The following is an 18,537-nucleotide window of genomic DNA, read 5'->3' as shown; positions in this document are numbered from 1 at the left end:
ACTACTTGCCCACACAGCTCATCAGTGGATACGCTGGATCCAAACAGAAGCTGTCTTACAACCAGATGCCCTGCCGTGGACCTTCTGGTCACCCTGACTTCATGGAGTTCAAGATAAGCATTCTTAGTCTTGCCAAATTTCTTCATGATGTTGAGCCAAAGTAAAGTGTCTGCTATTCAAGCGAATGTAAAAAATTCCTCTGGGTACTACTCCCTCATTGTTTAAAAAAAAAAAAAAAAAAAAGCCTGGCTATAAGTAGCCAACATATAACTGATATTTGTATAATGGAGTAATTTATTTCCTCAGCTAAACCAATGTTATATACATTTGTAATGAAAGATCAAGTGATTCCAGATAATTTAAAAATTATGTAGTTGCACTAACATGCCTTGATTTCTTTTGAAGAACCATGATCCAAGGGGTGTTATTCCCTGACAGATGAGAGTAGGAATGGCAGAAGAGAACAATCTGACAAAGGTACTCTCATAGACGATATGTGGGTTTTCACACTTACCTTTTTCAAAAACATCTTAGTTGCTGGAATTTTTTTTAAGCCAAGTGGAAGTTGATCAAATGTTTTTGTGATGACCAGAATTTGAAACTCTTTCAGAACTATCAAATATAGTAGTGATCTTTTGGGAATAAGGAGTTAGTTGTGTAAGAACAATAAAGCTACATTAAAAAAATAAATCCTTGCATAGGGCTACACCACAGCTTTAACTGAAGACATAGTGTTTTGGACCTTACCAAGCTTCACTTGATCTTAGCCCAAAGGCTGAGAAGCGATGGACCTTTACGAAGCTCATATGAACGTTTCAAATCATGAAATGTAGAGTAGCTAAAGTATAACACATATTCATTTTATGATACAAAAGCAGATAATATGGACATAAAGGTTAAGATATGAAAATGACATAGACACTAAAACAAATCACAACAGAAACAGGCTTTATTTCAACCAGACAAGTGAATACTTCCATTAACATCAACTTCTTCAAGACTTGAAGACATGGAAATTAAAGATGGTGCCCAGAAGGCAAAGAAGGAAAGTTTCATCATGGAACAGTGGTACTGCCCTTCAAAAATCCCTTTCAACAATATGCTCAATTCGAAAGATTAATTAGTTCTAAATCATTAGATCTCATGTGTTTCAATATTTGTACAAAGCTCTCATTTTAAAGTTACCCATCGGTCCCAATGATATCTTTCAAACAGAAAAAAATATATATGGATCAGTATCATTTTTTTTTTTAAATTTTAGAAAGTGAGATTGAAATACAATTTTCAGTCTAAAATATTTCAAATAAAAAGTTTGTTATTAATTAAGATGCATTGTTACAAAGCTCCTAGGTACATACATGTACAAAACACAGATATTACTACATGACACCTCAACCCATGACTTCTCCTAAACATCCCAGTGTGAATAGTTATCTACCAGGAGACTTTCTCTGTAAATTCCAGCATCTTGCACAGGATTTGCTGCCACTCACATGCTCTGCATGGATGAGGACATTTAGTCAGAGACATTTCAATGTAATATTATAACCTAACATAAAAGAAATTCAATGCAACACTTTATATTCATAAGGGTGATGACAAAATTGCATATATTAATAATTTTCAACTTTTGCCAGACACACTAAATTCATGAACACTTCTTCAGAGTTTTCTCTTCAAGGGCACTTTTGAGAGCTTTAGATCTCATGCTTAACTTTGTATTGAGTTGGTCAGCACCTTGATTAATATGAACAAGGACTTTAAAGAACGAATGTGTTGCGGAGGTGGGGGGAGGGGAGTCACTGGAGGACAGAAACAGGGAAGGAGTCTCTTTTCCCATAAGACATTCAAACAGAAAAAACAAGACCAAAAAAAGGTAAACAAACAAACAAAATAGTGTTCACAGTAAAACATGCCCGATTTGTAGTTTCATTTGAAACCAACAGCAAATCATGAAACGTCATGAAAAATATGTCAAGGTAAAATCTTCTAGAGTCATTACTAAATGAAATTAAAAATTATCACACTGATCAGTAAACCCCAGAAGAAAAATAACCAGCACTTACAGTTCAGGTCCTTCTTTAAACATCATTCAATTTTTCAAAGTCAATGCATAAAATTGGTAGGTTTGGCCACGCTGCACAAATGTTTTTCTTTTTTTTAAAAATACAGTATACAGAAAAAACTCTTGTATTCCCCATTTTGAATCATAAGCTCAAAACCCAAGAGTAGAAGATCAGCAAGAAGGATTTTAAATTATGTACAAATCCAGCAGGTTCATCTGCCATAATGGCTTGGCTTCCGTCCCAGTGGCTCTCACCCTCTCCAGCAGCAGAGCTTGCGTCCCTGTCCTCACAGAGGGCTGGCTCCATGTCTATGGCTCGTCTCTACTGGTCATCAGGCATTTTGAACAGTTCCAACAGTGCCCCGACAGCTCCAAAGTAACCCTGCAACAACAACGGGAAAACTTCTGGATGATTATCTCTGAATCTTGGCCCAATACCAACTGCTTTTCATAATTTGAGGAATGCTGCCTACTAATGCTGCGTGCTCAGTCACTCATTCATGTCTGGCTCTTTGAGGCCCTATGGACTGTAGCCCGCCAGGCTCCTCTATCCATAGGATTCTCCAGGAAAAAATACTGGAGTGGGTTGCCATGCCCTCCTCCAGGGGATCTTTCTGACCCAGGGATTAAATCTGCGGCTCTTTGTCTCCTGCATTGGCAGGCGGGTTCTTTACCACTAGCACCACCTGGGAAGCTGTAGATAATGAGAAATTTAAAACCTGAACTCTGGTATGAAACATGATAGAATAATAATAAATGCACTGCATATCTATTTGCTTATATACACTAAATAAACTAACAGATGTAAAGTGCTTAGAAAAATCTCTGGCACCACAGTATACACTACTGCCTTGCTGTTGAGTATTTTTAGGATTTTTCAGATTATAATTATTTCATTTTAATCCTTGTCATGGCAAAATTCACATTATTACCCCCATTCCACAGATGAGAAATGGAAGGTAATAAAGTAAATTACCCTTTCAGGGTCACATGCCTTGTCCCGGGGCTTAATCCCAAAATCTATCTGACTCTGAAGTTGTAATGTTTCGTAGGAAGGAACTCTAAGCTTCTCTCATCTGTAAAAATGAAAGACCCTGAAAAACAGAAATTTTTAGGGAAGTTGGTTTCCAAAATGCAGGAGACGCCTCTTCTCTGGTATTTGCCTGGCTCAATGGTTACTTCCTGCAGAAATGGGTGACAGATGTCAGAACACTACACAGCAGGGATCTCTGCCTCCATTGCCAACTGCTAACATTTATTGAGGGCTTGCTATAAGCTAGAAATGTTCTAAGAAGTTTACATGAATTTTTTCACTTAATTTTCACAATAATTTTATGAGACAAATACTATTATCACTTCATTTTACAAAAGCTAAAACAGAATGGAGAAGTAGTCATTGACTAAGGTCTCCAAGTCAGTGAGAGCCTGTGTTCTCAACTGCTTTACTAGACTATTTCTTTTGGGTTCCAAGATACATGCGTGTGCATGCTCAGTCATGTCCGACTCTTTGCAACCCTATGGACTGTAGCCCACCAGGCTCCTCTTTCAAGAATATTGAAGTGGGTTGCCATTTCCTCCTCCAGGGAATCTTCCCGACCCAGGGATCAAACCAGAGTCTCCTGTGTCTCCTGCATTGGTAGGCAGATTCTTTTACAACTGAGCCACCTGGGGAGTCCACTTCTCTTAGGAGATGCTCACTCATATAAGTGAAACGAATGAGACTGAGTGAGGACTCTAGGCAGGGCAGGAAAGCCACCTTACCAGACCTGCCAAAAGTTATCTCTCTATACCTTCCTCCAGAAAGACCTGCCTAACAGAGTGAACCCAAGGAGGTAGAAAATTTTCTGAGAAGTACCTACAAGGAGTTATAAAAATGCTCTATTTTCACTGGCCATAGAGACTGAGTTTAACACTTATTAACAAACCGTAGCTGTCATCCAGAGGCCTAAGACTGTATGAAGGATATGCCTTTATACCCAGAGAAGTGGGTTTTCCCAAAACATTGGGTCTTACTCCCTATCTTATCATCAACTAACTACCTGTGTGCCCCTGTAGATGGCTTTTAATCTCTGATGGCTTCCAGCATTTGTTTTCTCCCTTAGTCCAAGAGGATCATAACTTAAGGTTGCCAGATAAAACAGATAAGTGCTAGATAAAATAACTGTGTCCTGTATTTTTGATTGCTAAATATAGTAACACTAGGGTTTCCCCAGCGGCTCAGTGGTAAAGAATCCACCTGCAGTGGAGGAGCTGCAGAAGATGCAGGTTCAATCCCTGGGTCAGGAAGATCCCCTGGAGAAGGGCATGGCAACCCACTCCAGTATTCTTCCCTGGGGAATCCCATGAACAGAAGAGCCTGGTGGGCTACAGTCCACAGGGTCGCAAAGAGTTGGATACAACTGAAGCGATTTAGCACAGATATCCAGAAGAGTGTCTTTCTTTTTCATTTTATTTTTTTAAACAAAACTTTACAAGGAAAATCGATTAACTAAGTAGATAGAAAAAAAGATGCTCTGGTCGGGGGGAAGGAAAGTGAAAATTCTGAGGCCTCATCCTCCCCACAAAAAAGTTAACATCACTTCATTTCTCAGCCTGCATAAAAACACGAAAACAAAAACTTTCTTTAGTATTAATGTCTATCATTGGCCTTTAACTCTTTCGTATTTAACGTCCTATTGCTTTATATGCTTTAATAGAACAGAACATAGGCTTAGAGAGCCCTAAATAACTTACAAATGCATCAGCAACTTTTCAAATAAATAATTCAATTTGGAAATGAGAAAAATGCCCAGTATTCATTACAATGGAAATTTATGACACTTCCTGTTCTTCCTGCTGCATTAGAGCCAAGGCACTGGGTACCTGCTATGATAAAGAGCTGCTTTCCACAGTATTGATTTTATTTTCTTCCATTTTAAAATTAATTAATTTCTTTTTGGCTATGCTGGGTCTTCGTTGCTGTGTGGGCTTTTCTCTCGTGGTAAGCCAGGGCTCCTCTCTAGCTGCAGTGCTCAGGCTTCTCTTGTTGCAGAGCACGGGCAAACAAGTTTCAGTAGTTGTGGCATTCGGGCTCAATAGTTGTAGCTTGTGGGCCCGAGAGCGCTGGCTCAGCGTTTGCTCCACGGCATGTGGGGTCCTCCCGGAACAGGGATTGAACCTGTGTCTCCTGCACTGGTAGGCGAATTCTTCACCACTGAGCCACCAGGGAAACCCTACAGTATTGATTTTAAAGGAGGATAGAGAAGGTGGGAAGAAAAGAGGGCCCCCCTACTCACTCTTAGAAACCTCCAATTTCTATTAGTGCAGAAACTGGATATAAGGGATTCTGAATTAATCAGCACTCTCTACTTCTGTAAACAGGCTGCCTGATGTCTAGCACACTAGTCTCTCAAGGCCCCAGGTTACTCTTGTAGGTTGAACACTTCCGTTCTCACCGACTGAGTTGTTTATTTGCCAAGAGTCAGTTGTGTTTATCCTCAAATTTGTTTATGACAATTTCATTGTTAATGTAACAATCTAATGTAATTATATACCACCAAAGCCAGTAAAAAGAGTACAAGATGAATGGTCACCTCTATGAAAATCCACTTAAATTCTTAAAAAAGATGAAAAAGCTAGTTAATAATAGTGGAAGTTGCTGGGAGAGTAAATTGTTGAAAGTTCTCATTACAAGGAAAAAATCTTTGTAATAATGTGTGGTGGTGGATGATAACTAAACTTATGCTATTAATAATAACCATTTTATAATATATACATATATTGAATCATTATTATATACTTTAAACTTATACAGTGTTATGTGCTAACTCTGTCTCAATAATGAAAACAAAGTGAAACAAAGATTGAAAAAGGTAGTCACAACCGTTGCCCGCTCTTTAGGTAGATTCTACATATGAAAGATTGGGATAATTTAGAATGATTTTGCAACCAAATTACTTCAACCAAATTAAAGTATCTTTAATTTCTTGATCTACTTTAAAGAAACAAACCAAAAATCAAAAAAGGTACAAAATACTGTGGATTATGAAAAAAAAAGACAATTACAAAGCTCCCATCAGCAGAACCCCAGCTCAAAATTAGGTCTTGGACCTACCTCAAAAAATTGGTGAGCAAATGAACATTTACACATTTTATATTAAAACAGAATATTGAAAGTAGGAAGGTATTTTCCCATGATCACTCATTTTTTAACTTTTAAAAAAATTAATCATCTATTAGTCTTGATTGTTGGATGAGAGAGCTTCCATTTTATATACTGTTCTTCCTTATCTTTTGCATAAATACAAACTAAGGAAATCGCTCACATGTTAGGCAACCACGGAGGAAATTAAGTCCATGTGAACTCAACTTACCTCATGTTCCAAAAACAGAGCTTTTAGCTGTCCTTTGGACCAAAAATCCATGGCGTATGCTAGCAGCTTCATGGAGACCATATTGATTCTGAGAAAATTCCCAACGAACACAACCCTATCAATATTCTGGGAAAAGAAAAAACGAAAGAGAAACAATTGAACCATGGCATAAAAATAGCATTTAACAGACCCAATGCTTCGTGTATCACTGTGTTCCAGGACCTTGCAGAGTGAATTTGTTGTTGTTGTTAAGCAGAATTATTTCAGGATTTCCAAGATGAAGCCAAATCAACCTCAGAGTTCATTCCACAATTTGCATGGTTGAGGCAGAGACTGATATTGGACTTGTTTACAGGTATTATGTTAGGTTGCCTTGGGTCTAATATAAAATTCACTTCCCAACATTTCATATATGAAATTAAAACTGGAGTTCAAGCTCATCTAAATTGCTTGTGCATTTCTTCAATCCCCCAAACTTCCAACTCTAAAATATTATCAACTCATAAATTATTTTTTTATGAATTTTATCTATTAAAAAAAAATTAAAAACTATATTTTGGCTGTGCAATGTGACTTGTGGGACCTCAGTTCCCTGACCAGGAATCAAACCTGAGACATTGCGATGGCAGCACCAAATCCCAACCACTAGGCTATCAGAGAACTCCCAACCAACTCATAAATTAAATGGTTATGGTGTGAGTTATTCATCTAACAAGTCTGGTCAGGTTGCTCTGTTGCAAACACTGGCAATACAAAAAAAGAAATGATACTTAGTTTCGCCCTTTAGGATATATAATGAAATATCCTGTTTGATCAATATGTGGGTTACAATAAGATAACAAAAAATACATTTATATTTTTGTCGTCATGGATACAGATTTGCATTCTGAACACACACCTCACACTGAACTCAGCCTGTCTGCCACACAGACGCTGCTCACCATCACTCACTCACAGAGCCAGTTGCTATGGTCACTCACATAAAAGGGAACAGAGTCTTGGGATCTGGCATTATTTTCTGTTCAATCTATCAAGAGCAACCAGAGTGTGGGAACATCACTTTCTAACTGTCTCAGATTTTAACAATACATGTTAACAAACCTATTAACCACAGTGAAAACTTTCCCTGGGTAGAGGTGTGGGAGGTAACTTTAATGTTTCCACAAATAAGAATTGTAGCCACAAACTGCCCACATAGGACTTGCTTAAACTTTCAGTCCTGCATTGCTCTGGCAGGAAGCCAGAAGAAATGGAAATGGCATTAGAATGTGATAGATACTCCTATTTCAAATAAATTTCAGGTGGGTCAAAGATATAAATGTTTTTAAAAAAAAAAAAAGGGAGACAAAGAAAACATGGAAGAATTCTTTTGAAAAATGTCGAAGTAGAAAAGGTATAACACTCAGACTCCATTAAAGAAAAGTCTGACATATTTAATTCAAAAATCAAGTATTTAGTCAGTATGTTTATCCTATAATGCAGATAATATATAGAGTCAAAACAAAACAGAAAAACTAAAAACAATGGCTATCTCTAGTGAGGTTAAAATTGAGGGATGGGATGGCAGCGGTGACTTATTTCCATGTATACTCTACTTGTGGTGTCTTCAGAGCTCTGTATTATGTGTTTGTACTCTCTATTCCAAAAAAAAAAAAAAAAATACAAACTTTAAAAGCTGGTAGAGAACTATTTGATAGCATTCCAATAATCACAGAAAAATATTTTAGAGTCAGTAAATGTGGTGTCCCTCCATGAAATGGCTGGAATCAAAGATCCTCCAATCAGTGACTCTAGGGAGCAAAGCAATGGCTGGCAGGACGCTGGCTATCAGAACCCTGGCCCCAAGTGATCCGTGAGTCCTCTCATTCATTCGCCACCACAGAAACATTCAAAAGAGTTATTCCAACTATTCACAGTATGTACCGTGGCTACACTATACTCCAACAATAAATGGTATTGACACTGAAATAAAAGTAAAAAATAAAATCAGTTACTCTACTCGGAAAGTGATTATGATACCTGTGAAAAGATCCACTGGCTCACTCACTGCAGCTCTCTGGAAAGTAGGGGAAACGGCACCTATTTGCTCTATTGGATGGGAGACATTCCACCCAAGCGACCTTTGAGAGTTTACGGGCACAGCCAACTATACACATACGAGTCCTGGGGCTTGCTTGGCTACTTGGGAAAACGTTCCTCAAAGGTTAATGTCAAAAAATAAATTCTCTGTTAAAGTGAATCCCATGACCACAGTGGACTTTGAAAAGGCATGTCTCTGGAATACTTTCATCTGAATACCACCCTCATTTATTTTTTATTTTTTTACCACCCTCACTTAAACTCCAGTCAAAATGGGGGCTTACAGAAAGCATGACACTGATCCATAGGCCAGTGACAAATTCTGTTCAATACTATAAAAGGAGTGTGTCTCTTTCGTAACCCTAGAGTTCAAAGGCAGGGCTGCCACCCACCTGTCATAAAGGCTGCCTCATACCCTGTTTAATATTCCACTGTTCAACTAGAAGGGGGCCGGAGAGGGTTTCTGCAGTTACCTCTAGTGTTCTAATTCTTGATCTGAGTGGTGGCTATACAGGTGTGTGTGTGCATACATGCACACGTATCTGACAATTTGTCAGCTATACCCTTGTGATCTGAGCCCTCTTCTGTATGTATGTCACATTTCTATGAAAAATTCATATTTTATTTTATTTTTGAAAAATTCATATTTTAAAAACTCTTATTACTGATGCTCCAGTGCTAAGTCGCTTTAGTTGTATCTGACTCTTTGTGACCCCATGGACTGTAGCCCACCAGGCTCCTCTGTCCGTGGGATTCTCCAGGCAAGAATATTGGCAAGCAGGTTCTTTACCACGAGCGCCACCAGGGAAGCCCCACTACTGATGCTACAGTGATTCTTTAATACTTTTACTATTGCTTATTCCACATCCCAATGCCTCTTTCTTGTCTTCCTAATACAACTCGGTGAGAACTGTTCTACTTGACACATCTTGTATTTCGGAAAAGGGTTCTATTCTTCTCAAAGGAATTTTGCAGTGTTTTAAAACACGTTACCAAAGCTTGGTCAGTCACCAGCTCTGCCCTTTCTTGTGCCTGGGGCTCTGGCTGGCCTCAGCTGTAGCAAGCTCTCTGTGCTTTGATAGCCCTGTACAATGCTGCTTGAACTCCATGCCACAAGGCAACACTGTAAAGAAGCTGAAAGCAGAGAGAATATCGAATATTGCAAGTGGAATGTTTTACCTGCAATTGTTCACAAGGATGCGTGAGATTGTCCTCACAGTTCAACAGGTGTGTGTCCATGAGGTTGGAGAGGTTATAGTATGGACTGTCCTTTTTACTGTGTTTCCCCGGTTAGATGGTTTTATTTGGCATCACCCACTGCCTCCTTAAAAATAAAACACATACTCCTCACCCTCCCCCAACACACATCCCTCATGGTCTACAAGGTATGATTATGAGAAACAGCAGGTTTTCCAAGGATCTGGAGTGCTGTGAGGGTCAACAGTTACTGCACTGTCAAAATTGAGATTTATGAATGACACACGGCTGTCCCGGGGTTAAGGCCTTACCTCATTCAGCGCACACATCCGAGCGATGGAGCCAATGTTGTTGGTGATGGTGACGAGGGTGGCTCGGGCGAGGTCTTCCTTGCTGATGGAATCTCGCTTTTCCTTACTCATCATGTTGCCAAAGCTATGTTGGAAATATTAGCGAGTGTTCAAAATCATCCTCCAGGCAGGCCCCATGCTTCCACCAAAGTACAGCGGAGAGTTTTATGAATAACTCTGATCAAGCTCAAGTAACCTGGTTTAGCTACCATGGTTTACAAGCTGACAGGATTACCATATGGATGATTGGCCGCCCTTTTCTTAATAGGGACAAAGTAGCATGGCTATTAATGGGGAAAAAAAAATTTTTTTAATGCCTCTAGATATCTGGACAAGAATGGAACAGGGGAAACTGTTGCAGTTTTCCAGAACCTTCTTTCAAAGCTGCCTTATTTTAAGCACAGGTATCCAAAGCTAAACGTCTCAGTGCTTCATCAAGGGCAGGAGATCAAGTCTGAGCTCCAATACCATAGATCCTTGCACCAGGCTGGTGGGTTGACATTAAAAAAAAAACAAATAAACTAAATGAACAGCCAGGGTGGAGAGACTGCCTTGTGTTTAATCACGACTGCTCCTAGCTACTTAGTCTCTACCTTGATGCTACCGCAGATCCTTGAAGGCCAAATCGTTCATAGTCTCCTCCGTAAATGTCCTTCACCAGCTTATCAACATTGGTGCTGTCGCCTTTAGCTGCCATTTCCAGAGCTTCTTCAAAGGTCTCACAACCAGTCAGCAAGCAACAAAGGCCTAGGAATGTTCCACCTCCAAGACTAAAGGAACAATAAGGTTTATTTTTTAAGTTTCACTTGAAGACTTTGCCCGTCCAAGTCCCCAACTACATCAAGACCGCTAATACGGGTGAATAAAAACAGAAGAAAAACTAAGGGGCACTTGAATTAAAGTGCTGGGTGAAAAAGAGCTTGAGGGTAGATCGGATTTAAAAAAAAGAAAAAAAAAAAAAGAGGGCAGAGACTAAAAGAAACATCAAGGAAAACTTGCCCTGAATTTTAAGAACAAAACCCAGAGAAAGACTCTCACTGATTTCCGTTGTGAGACCTTCAACCAGCCGCTGACCTAAGTGCTTCATGTAATCTTCCCACCTAGAAAATGGGGCCAAATCATGAGCTAGCTCCCTTAATCTGGGTGGTGTGAAAGCAGCAAATAACTGGAGAAATGACTGCTATTAAAAAAAAATACAAACATATGTAGCTAAATACAAATACTTAGAAACTGTGTATACATGAAGCACAGTTCATATCTAGAGAGACAGACTATGATGACAAAACTGAGCTGGGACTCTGCCAGGAATAGCCAGTCCCAAAGCTTTATCTTTCATCTGACCTTGCTTCTCCAGCAGAAATAATTTCATTGAAGATTCTCAGAAATTTCAAAAAGGAAACAACTGATAGATCTCATATTTGATTTTTTTTCTAGTAAACTTTGGAAAAGATTATTAGTATTTTACTTACCATCCGATAGTCAAAAAGTAGTAACAGAGATCTTAAAATGATTTCAGTACTTGAATTATGTCTTAAAAGCTTTCAGTTTTTTTTTTGGTGGCAGGGGGGATGGCGGGCGCAGGGAATTCATCTACAATAGTCTTTTGAGACAAAATTTGAAACCAATCATGATAGTTGAGAGGGAGAACACAATTGTGTATTAACATCAAAGTTATTTGAGGGGAAGAAAAGCAGATTCAGAATAAAACTGTCAGCAGTGAGCTTCTGGCAGAGAAGAGTACTGATATGGCCATGAATGGGCCTTACTCTCTATTTACCACACAGAAGAGTAAATACATATCAATTTGTTCTGAAATTCCAAGAACTGCCAGCCCTGGGGATTCCATATGTGTTTGGATACTGGCTTTTAAGAGAAAATTAAAATTGAGATTGAGGTTATTTTTAAAACTTAAATCTAAAAAAAGAGAGAAAATGTAGGGTAAAATATATTTATTGTCAAAAAATTGTTACCAAAAAGGTACCAGATTATAGACACACAGTTCCTTAGAATTTACATCTAAGGTGCAACTGTAATATTTCTTAAATAGTGATTCTTACAAAAATATATATACTTGATTGAAATGATGTGTCTTGGTAGAAAATTAGGTAGTTAGGCACCAGTCACAGCTATCCACATTGTAGGTGCAGTACCATGAGGACAAAAAGAGCTCCATGGGCATTACTACCTTGACAACTCAGTCACAGCAGAAATTTTGGATTTCCTCCAAGAAAGTCTGTGTTTATTTACATTTAACATGGTGCATCATGAGATGCTAGTTTTCAGTCTGCCCCACGTAGCTAGCATGGTTTAATGGGAACACTTTTTGGCTGTGTGACACGTGAATTTGTCTTGTTTTCTCTCTGTATATGTGTGTATATATATATATATACACACACACACACACATATACGTATATATTTTTTTAAAAAGCCTGTCTCCCATTGCTAGTTTCTACCTTTCATCCACACTAATATCCTGTCTTTGAAATCAGGTTATGTGTATTCCTCAAGGTGTTCAGCAACTGACTCCAAACATATAAGCACTTAAAGGCACTGGCTGACTTAGAAAGAAGGCAACTCATCATCTGATGCGTTGGTATGAGTGAGAAGGGACGAAGGTTTTGTATGACTGGAAAATGACAGGTGACTCCAGACAAAGAATCGGTGCTGAATGGAGAAAGCAAGCATGCACTGACACAGCTGGGACACTGCAGGTTGGAGGAAAGAATGTACAGTTGCAGAAGAGCACTTCATTAACATCCTCAACCTGCCCCCCGTTATCTAGTCTAGCGATTCTCTCGCTTATCATCAGATGCATGTTTGTTTCAGCAGACACATAGCAAAACTCTCAGCAAATCGGAGACCAAAACATCATTCTTTTTTTAAAAAACCCAACAAACTTGTAGTGAGGAATTTCAGGAAGAAAGTAAAAGAATCCAATTACATGAATGCTCATGCCGTTAAAATAGATTCCAAAAGAATGAAATAAGCTGCACTGCTCATTTCATTGAAATTTGAAAAGTCTTTACATTCCTCTTTTCATTGATTACACATTCTAACAATGTAAGGTGTGAAGTTCTGCTTTTATTTTTCATTGACTGCTATAATAAAATTGGAGTTGTGTCAACAGAAATGAAATGTTGCTACGAATCTAGGATGCAGTAAAATTACATATAACACTGAAACAAATCATTTAAAATCATATGTCTAAAAGAAAACTGATATCCTGTAATAATGTGGCTTCCCCCAAATAAAAATGCTTAATAGGAAAATAGGGTATACGAGAATAACAAAAAGCTTAGAGTTACAGCCATCATAGTAGGAGTAGCAAAACTTAAAGATCAAGCCAATTGCTTCAATCAGCGATTTCCAAAGTGTGTTCCACACACTGATGTTCACGGCTGACCAAAATACAGGCACACCTCGTTTGTCCTGTGCTTCACTTTATGGTACTTTACAGATACTGCGTTTTTATAAATTGAAGGTTTGCGGCAATCCTGGATCCCCAAGCCTATCAGTGCCAATTTTCCAACGACACTTGTTCACTTTGTGTCTCTGTATCACATTTTGGGTAATTCTCACAATATTCCAAATTTTAACATTATGATTATATGTGTCACAGTGATCTGTGATCTTTGGAGTTACTATTACAAAAGGATTATGACTTGCTGCAGGCTCAGATTATGGTTAGCATTTTTTAGGAATAAAATTTTTTAATCAAGGTATATATATATGTATTTTTAAACATAATGTTATTGCACAATTAACAGACTACAATATAGTGTAAACACAACTTTTAAATGCGCTGGGAAACTAAAAGATTTATGTGATTTGCTTTATTGTGATATTGGCTTTATTGCAGCAGTCTGGAACTGATCCTGCAATTTCTCTGAGGTATGCCTATAGTTTATAGATCAGTGGTTTTCTAACTTGGATCAAAAACAAAACAAAAAACCTTTCGCAGAATAACTGGTTGGACAAGGAAGACCTGGGGTCCAGACACTTGATATTTCGTTCCCCTCCCCAAACTGTGGCAGCCCTGGAAGGGCTCTCTCATAACCTTCAGTCTCCTAGCAACACCTTTCCAAAACTACTGGTTAAAGAGAGCTTGTCAGAAAGCTTGGACATGCAAACAGTATTCGCCGACTGCAAAGCACTGGTCATTAACCAGCATTTACCAGTCACTGGAATTTATAGGCATTACTGCACATGTATCAGATACCAAACATCACAGTTTGGCTCATTATTCAAAGATAACCAGATCCTTGGGGCCTCCAAGGTTGAGAGCATGTACCTGTGATATAAATCATGACTTTGTTTAGTCTTAATCAACAAAACTATAAATATCTCTAATTGTGGACAATGGTTAGCTTGTTGTTACCTTAGGACTACCTCTACCAATTCGATGGCTCCTTTTGGGAGGAAGTCTGCAGTTGAAGATTATACCTTTCTCAGGAGATCACTCTCTTCAGGTAAACCCAATCTAGCCAAAATATTTACTTGTCTCTGATACTTCTGACAGTCCTAATGAGGCTGTGGGGCCAGTTGTGATTCTTCAGCTTAGTGCTGTATTCTTAGTAAGAAAGTGTGTTGCCTGGAGGCAATTTACACACACACAAGCAGGGTCAGTCAGGATGTGTGTGCCAGGGTTTCCTTATACCACTAACTGTTAACATTTGGGACCTGACACTTTTTTGCTGTAGGGGGCTATTGTAGGATATTTAGCAACACTCTTGGTCACTAGATGCCGGTATCACTGAATCTCCGGTTGTGACCACCAAAAAACACTGTCTCCAGACATTGTCAAACCTCCCTCCCCTGAGGGGCTTAATCTTCCCTTCCCCAGTGGTGAACCACTGATTTATGCAGACCCATCACAAGTCATGTTAATAAAGGAGAAAAGCAGTGCTCGCCTCCTCATGCGTGAGTAGAATTACAGAATGTTGGTACTGGAGAGGCAGGTACAAATTAAGAAACAACTCACTTCATGGCACAAACAAGGATACTGAGGCTCCGGGGAGTTACATGATATCTTTGTCTATCAAAAACAACACTTTCAATATCACGTCTCAAAGCACATGTCACACAGCGCTAGTTCCTTAAATCGTTCCTCCAAAAACAGGTTCTTGTGGTCCAATAAGTTAAAGAAACTTCATTCTAATCCTCTGTAATTTTGTTTACACTACGATCTCTCAAAGACTTCTGACCCTGTTTCTTTGTTCCAGGTTGAATCCCCACTAACAGGAAGCTGAGCCCCTGTGCCCACGGGGTGTGTGTACACCAAGAAACACTCCGCCTCACTGCCGTCACAGGGCTGTTTGCCTATCCACTGCACTTCCAAATTCCCTGTGGGGTATGCTGACTATTTCAGTTTGCAGCGGGAGCATTTACCTGAGGGTAAAAAACACTGTGAACACAGTCTGGCTCACTGATTGGAATGCCATTATTTCAAGCAATTCCTCCTGTGCTAGGCACCAAGGCAGTTCCAAAGCACGGTTTTCTCTGAAGCCCTCTGACCATCCCAAGCATCCTTCCACCTGGCTTCTGTGATTGGGGTCCCTGCCATTCACCTGGCACTTAACACAGACTGCCTCTGGGAAAGCTTCTGGGGTGTGTGACCCTTCTCCCGCACCGGACCAGTTTCCCACCAGAGCAGGAGCTGTGTTTTATTAACCTTTCTATCAATCACCCTTTATAACACATCCAATAAATCCTTTTTGGTAGGTTGAGGAGGTAAGATCTTTCTTTTAAAAGTGTATTCAACATAAGTAACCTTTTCAGAAACTGTCTTTTAAGGAAGAGGCCGGGGTTTAAGTAGCACAGAAAGGTTCTCCTAGTGGAAACCGCATTTACCTGGTCCCTGTAACTCTTTTATAGTTGTCCTTGGAGTACACTGCTAGGATGCTGACACCTGAGCCCATGTTCACCAGCAACATAGGGTACGGGTTATCCAGGCAGTACGGCTTTTTCTGACACAACTCGGGATTTGTGGGATTTTCAAAGTAGTAACATTCCGGCTTGCCATTGAAGCCAATGGAGTCGACGTAAAGCAGGCCCTGAATCAGACAGTCCAGTTCATCCAGTTTGTGCAGCTGCAGGTCAGCAATCTGAAAGAGAATAAGCCCGTGGGAGGGAGACAGTCACCACCTTAGGGATGCCCTGGGGGCTTTTCTTTGGTCTTAATGTGTCATGAACATGGAAACATTCTTCTAGCACTGCATGGTGAAATCTTGTTGAGACTCAGACATTCCACTGGAAAACCAGCCACTAGTCTGTGGGGTGGGTTAAATGCTTGCCCCTGAGAGATATGCCCAAATCTTAGTTTTCAGAATCTGTGACTGTAACCTTATTCGGAAACAAGGTCTTTGCATATGTAATTAAATTAAGGATCCTGAGATGAAGAGAGCATCCTGGGTTATCTGGCTAGCCCCAAGTCCACGGACAATTTCCTGATAAGACGGGAAGACTGGACGGACACAGGGGAGAAGGCTGCATGAAGACAGAAGGCAGAGACTGACTGGGGGGCTGCACGACTGGCCAGGAATGCCGGCAGCCACCGGACACCAGAAGAGGCAAAACATGGGTTCTGCCCAAGAGTCTCTGAAGGAAGTGTGGTCCTAGCAACACCTTGATTTCGTCCTTCTGGCCTCCAGAACCATGACTGAATACATTTCTGTGGCTTTAAGCCGCTAGGAGGGTGGTCATTTGTTATAGCAGCCACAGGAAACTAATGCAGCATACCATGGGGTGAAGAGAGTGAGAATGTTCTGGAAGCAGAAAGACTTCTACACTTCCTTGAAAAGATACACAGTTTTGAGGGAGGCATGTGAGCCTGGGGGATGGGGACAATCTCCTTTGAGCCCAAATAGCCCAGCTCTCCTTTGCCCAGGCCCCAGGCTTTGGAGTTAGAGGGGCCTGACTTTGAAAGCTAGCTCTAACACTTAGCTAATTGAGGGATGTGGGGCAAGTACTTAACTTCTCAAGCCTCAGTTTCCTCCTCTGTAAAATGGGGATATACCCACAGCATAGTGTTGTGAAGACTACATGATAATAATATACAAAATGCTGGGACTTCTCTGGTGGTCCAGTGGCTGAAACTCTACCCTCTCTGTGCAGAGGGGCCCCAGGTTTGATCCCTGGTCAGGGAACTACATCCCAAATGCTGCAACTAAGAGTACAAATGCCATAACTAAAGGTCCCATGTGCTACAACTAAGGCCCGGAGCAGCCAAACAAATAAATCTTTTAAAAAATAAAATAAAACAAAATGCTTACACACGGCTTGGCAAGTACAAAGGACTCGAAAAATAGTGGCTCTTTTACTAATAGCTTAGGTAGTCCCAGAGTGTCCTTTCATGCTCCTAAGAAACAAAAACTCCTTTTCTTCTAGGTGTGGGGGGAAAAAGAAAAGGGGAATGAATTAACTGAGGGCTAGCCTTACTTAGCAGGCAATGGGTACTTTGCATCCTCAAATGTTTATTCATGGTCCTCAAGAGTGATATTACTGCTGGTCCAAAAAAAAAAAAAAAAAAAATCTAATATTCACTAACATGAAACTGAATCAACAGTGGAAGATAATTTATAGTCTAACCTAAATTTTTAAAAATCTCTTTAAGAAAATAATAACTAGTATTTATTGTTTACTATATGCCCAACCCTTATACTAGATCATTTAGTTCTCACAAAAATCTTATGAAGAGGTATCATTATCCTAATGCTATATTTGAGGCTCATAGACCTGAAGTAACTTTCCCTAAGTGATACAACTAGCAAATGCCTTGCTGTTCTTCTCCTGTCTTCATTCATAATAAGTCCTGCTTCTGGGATCTGGAAACCACCTACACAAGTACTATACTTAGATATATTACCCCCAAAGCATCATCTTCATTATGAAAGTTAATAGTTAGAAGGAAATTTTGAACTTTTTGTCATCTCACGGTCCCAGTCAACAAAATCTACTGAAGCTTTATCTGCAAAGCAGAGTTAGAACAGGTTACTAGCAAGATGGTGGACATTTTATTGATATACAGGAAAAAGCATTCTAAATGACACATGGTGATCAAGCAAATCTATCAAATGATCCTGAACATTTCATTTTCCACCAAGTGAAACTCTAGGTGAGACGCACGTCACGATTCACGTGTTCAGGGGTAATACTATAGGTGTAAGAGATCTGGAGATCTAAACGCTATAGTGACACATAGCTGTGTAAACCCTGTCTTCTCTTCCTCCTGGATTCCTCGGCTCTATCCATATCTTCCATCACACTCACAGCAAGGGTCACATTCTGGCTTGCTTTTTGGTTCACTGGGTGCCCCTGTGCACCACGCTCAAAGGCCTGTCCCTTATAATGGCTTAATAAACATTTCCTAAATAGAACAGGGAAAGTTGTCCCCTCTTCAATCACCCCATGCTGAAAAAGTAGCAGTTTCATTAGCCAGTCTTGGGGCCATAGGTTAACCTGCTTAAAAATTAATCAGAGGTCCGTCAACAATA

At 39.8% G+C, this 18,537-nt stretch overlaps 1 protein-coding gene across 6 annotated transcripts in view; it reads right to left on the bottom strand.

Moving 5' to 3' along the window:
- Positions 1-931: 931 nt before the first annotated feature.
- PANK1 (pantothenate kinase 1) overlaps positions 932-18,537 on the bottom strand; it is a 105,159-nt gene continuing 87,553 nt past the window's right edge. For 5 of the 6 annotated variants that reach the window (XM_043476056.1, XM_043476054.1, XM_043476055.1 and 2 more), the window contains 5 exons: positions 15,896-16,149; positions 10,637-10,813; positions 10,005-10,128; positions 6,418-6,543; positions 932-2,447 (listed from right to left, as the gene is read on the bottom strand). In XM_043476056.1, the coding sequence (XP_043331991.1) occupies positions 2,388-2,447; positions 6,418-6,543; positions 10,005-10,128; positions 10,637-10,813; positions 15,896-16,149 (741 nt within the window). In that variant the 3' untranslated portion in view covers positions 932-2,387. The remainder of the gene's footprint in view (positions 2,448-6,417; positions 6,544-10,004; positions 10,129-10,636; positions 10,814-15,895; positions 16,150-18,537) is intronic. The other variant, XM_043476052.1, reaches the window with a different exon arrangement.

Source organism: Cervus canadensis, chromosome 8 (genome assembly GCF_019320065.1).
Source record: "Cervus canadensis isolate Bull #8, Minnesota chromosome 8, ASM1932006v1, whole genome shotgun sequence".
Taxonomy (NCBI): Eukaryota; Metazoa; Chordata; class Mammalia; order Artiodactyla; family Cervidae; genus Cervus; species Cervus canadensis.
The sequence above is the reverse complement of the archived record's forward strand: the minus strand, read 5'-3'. Positions and strand labels throughout refer to the sequence as shown.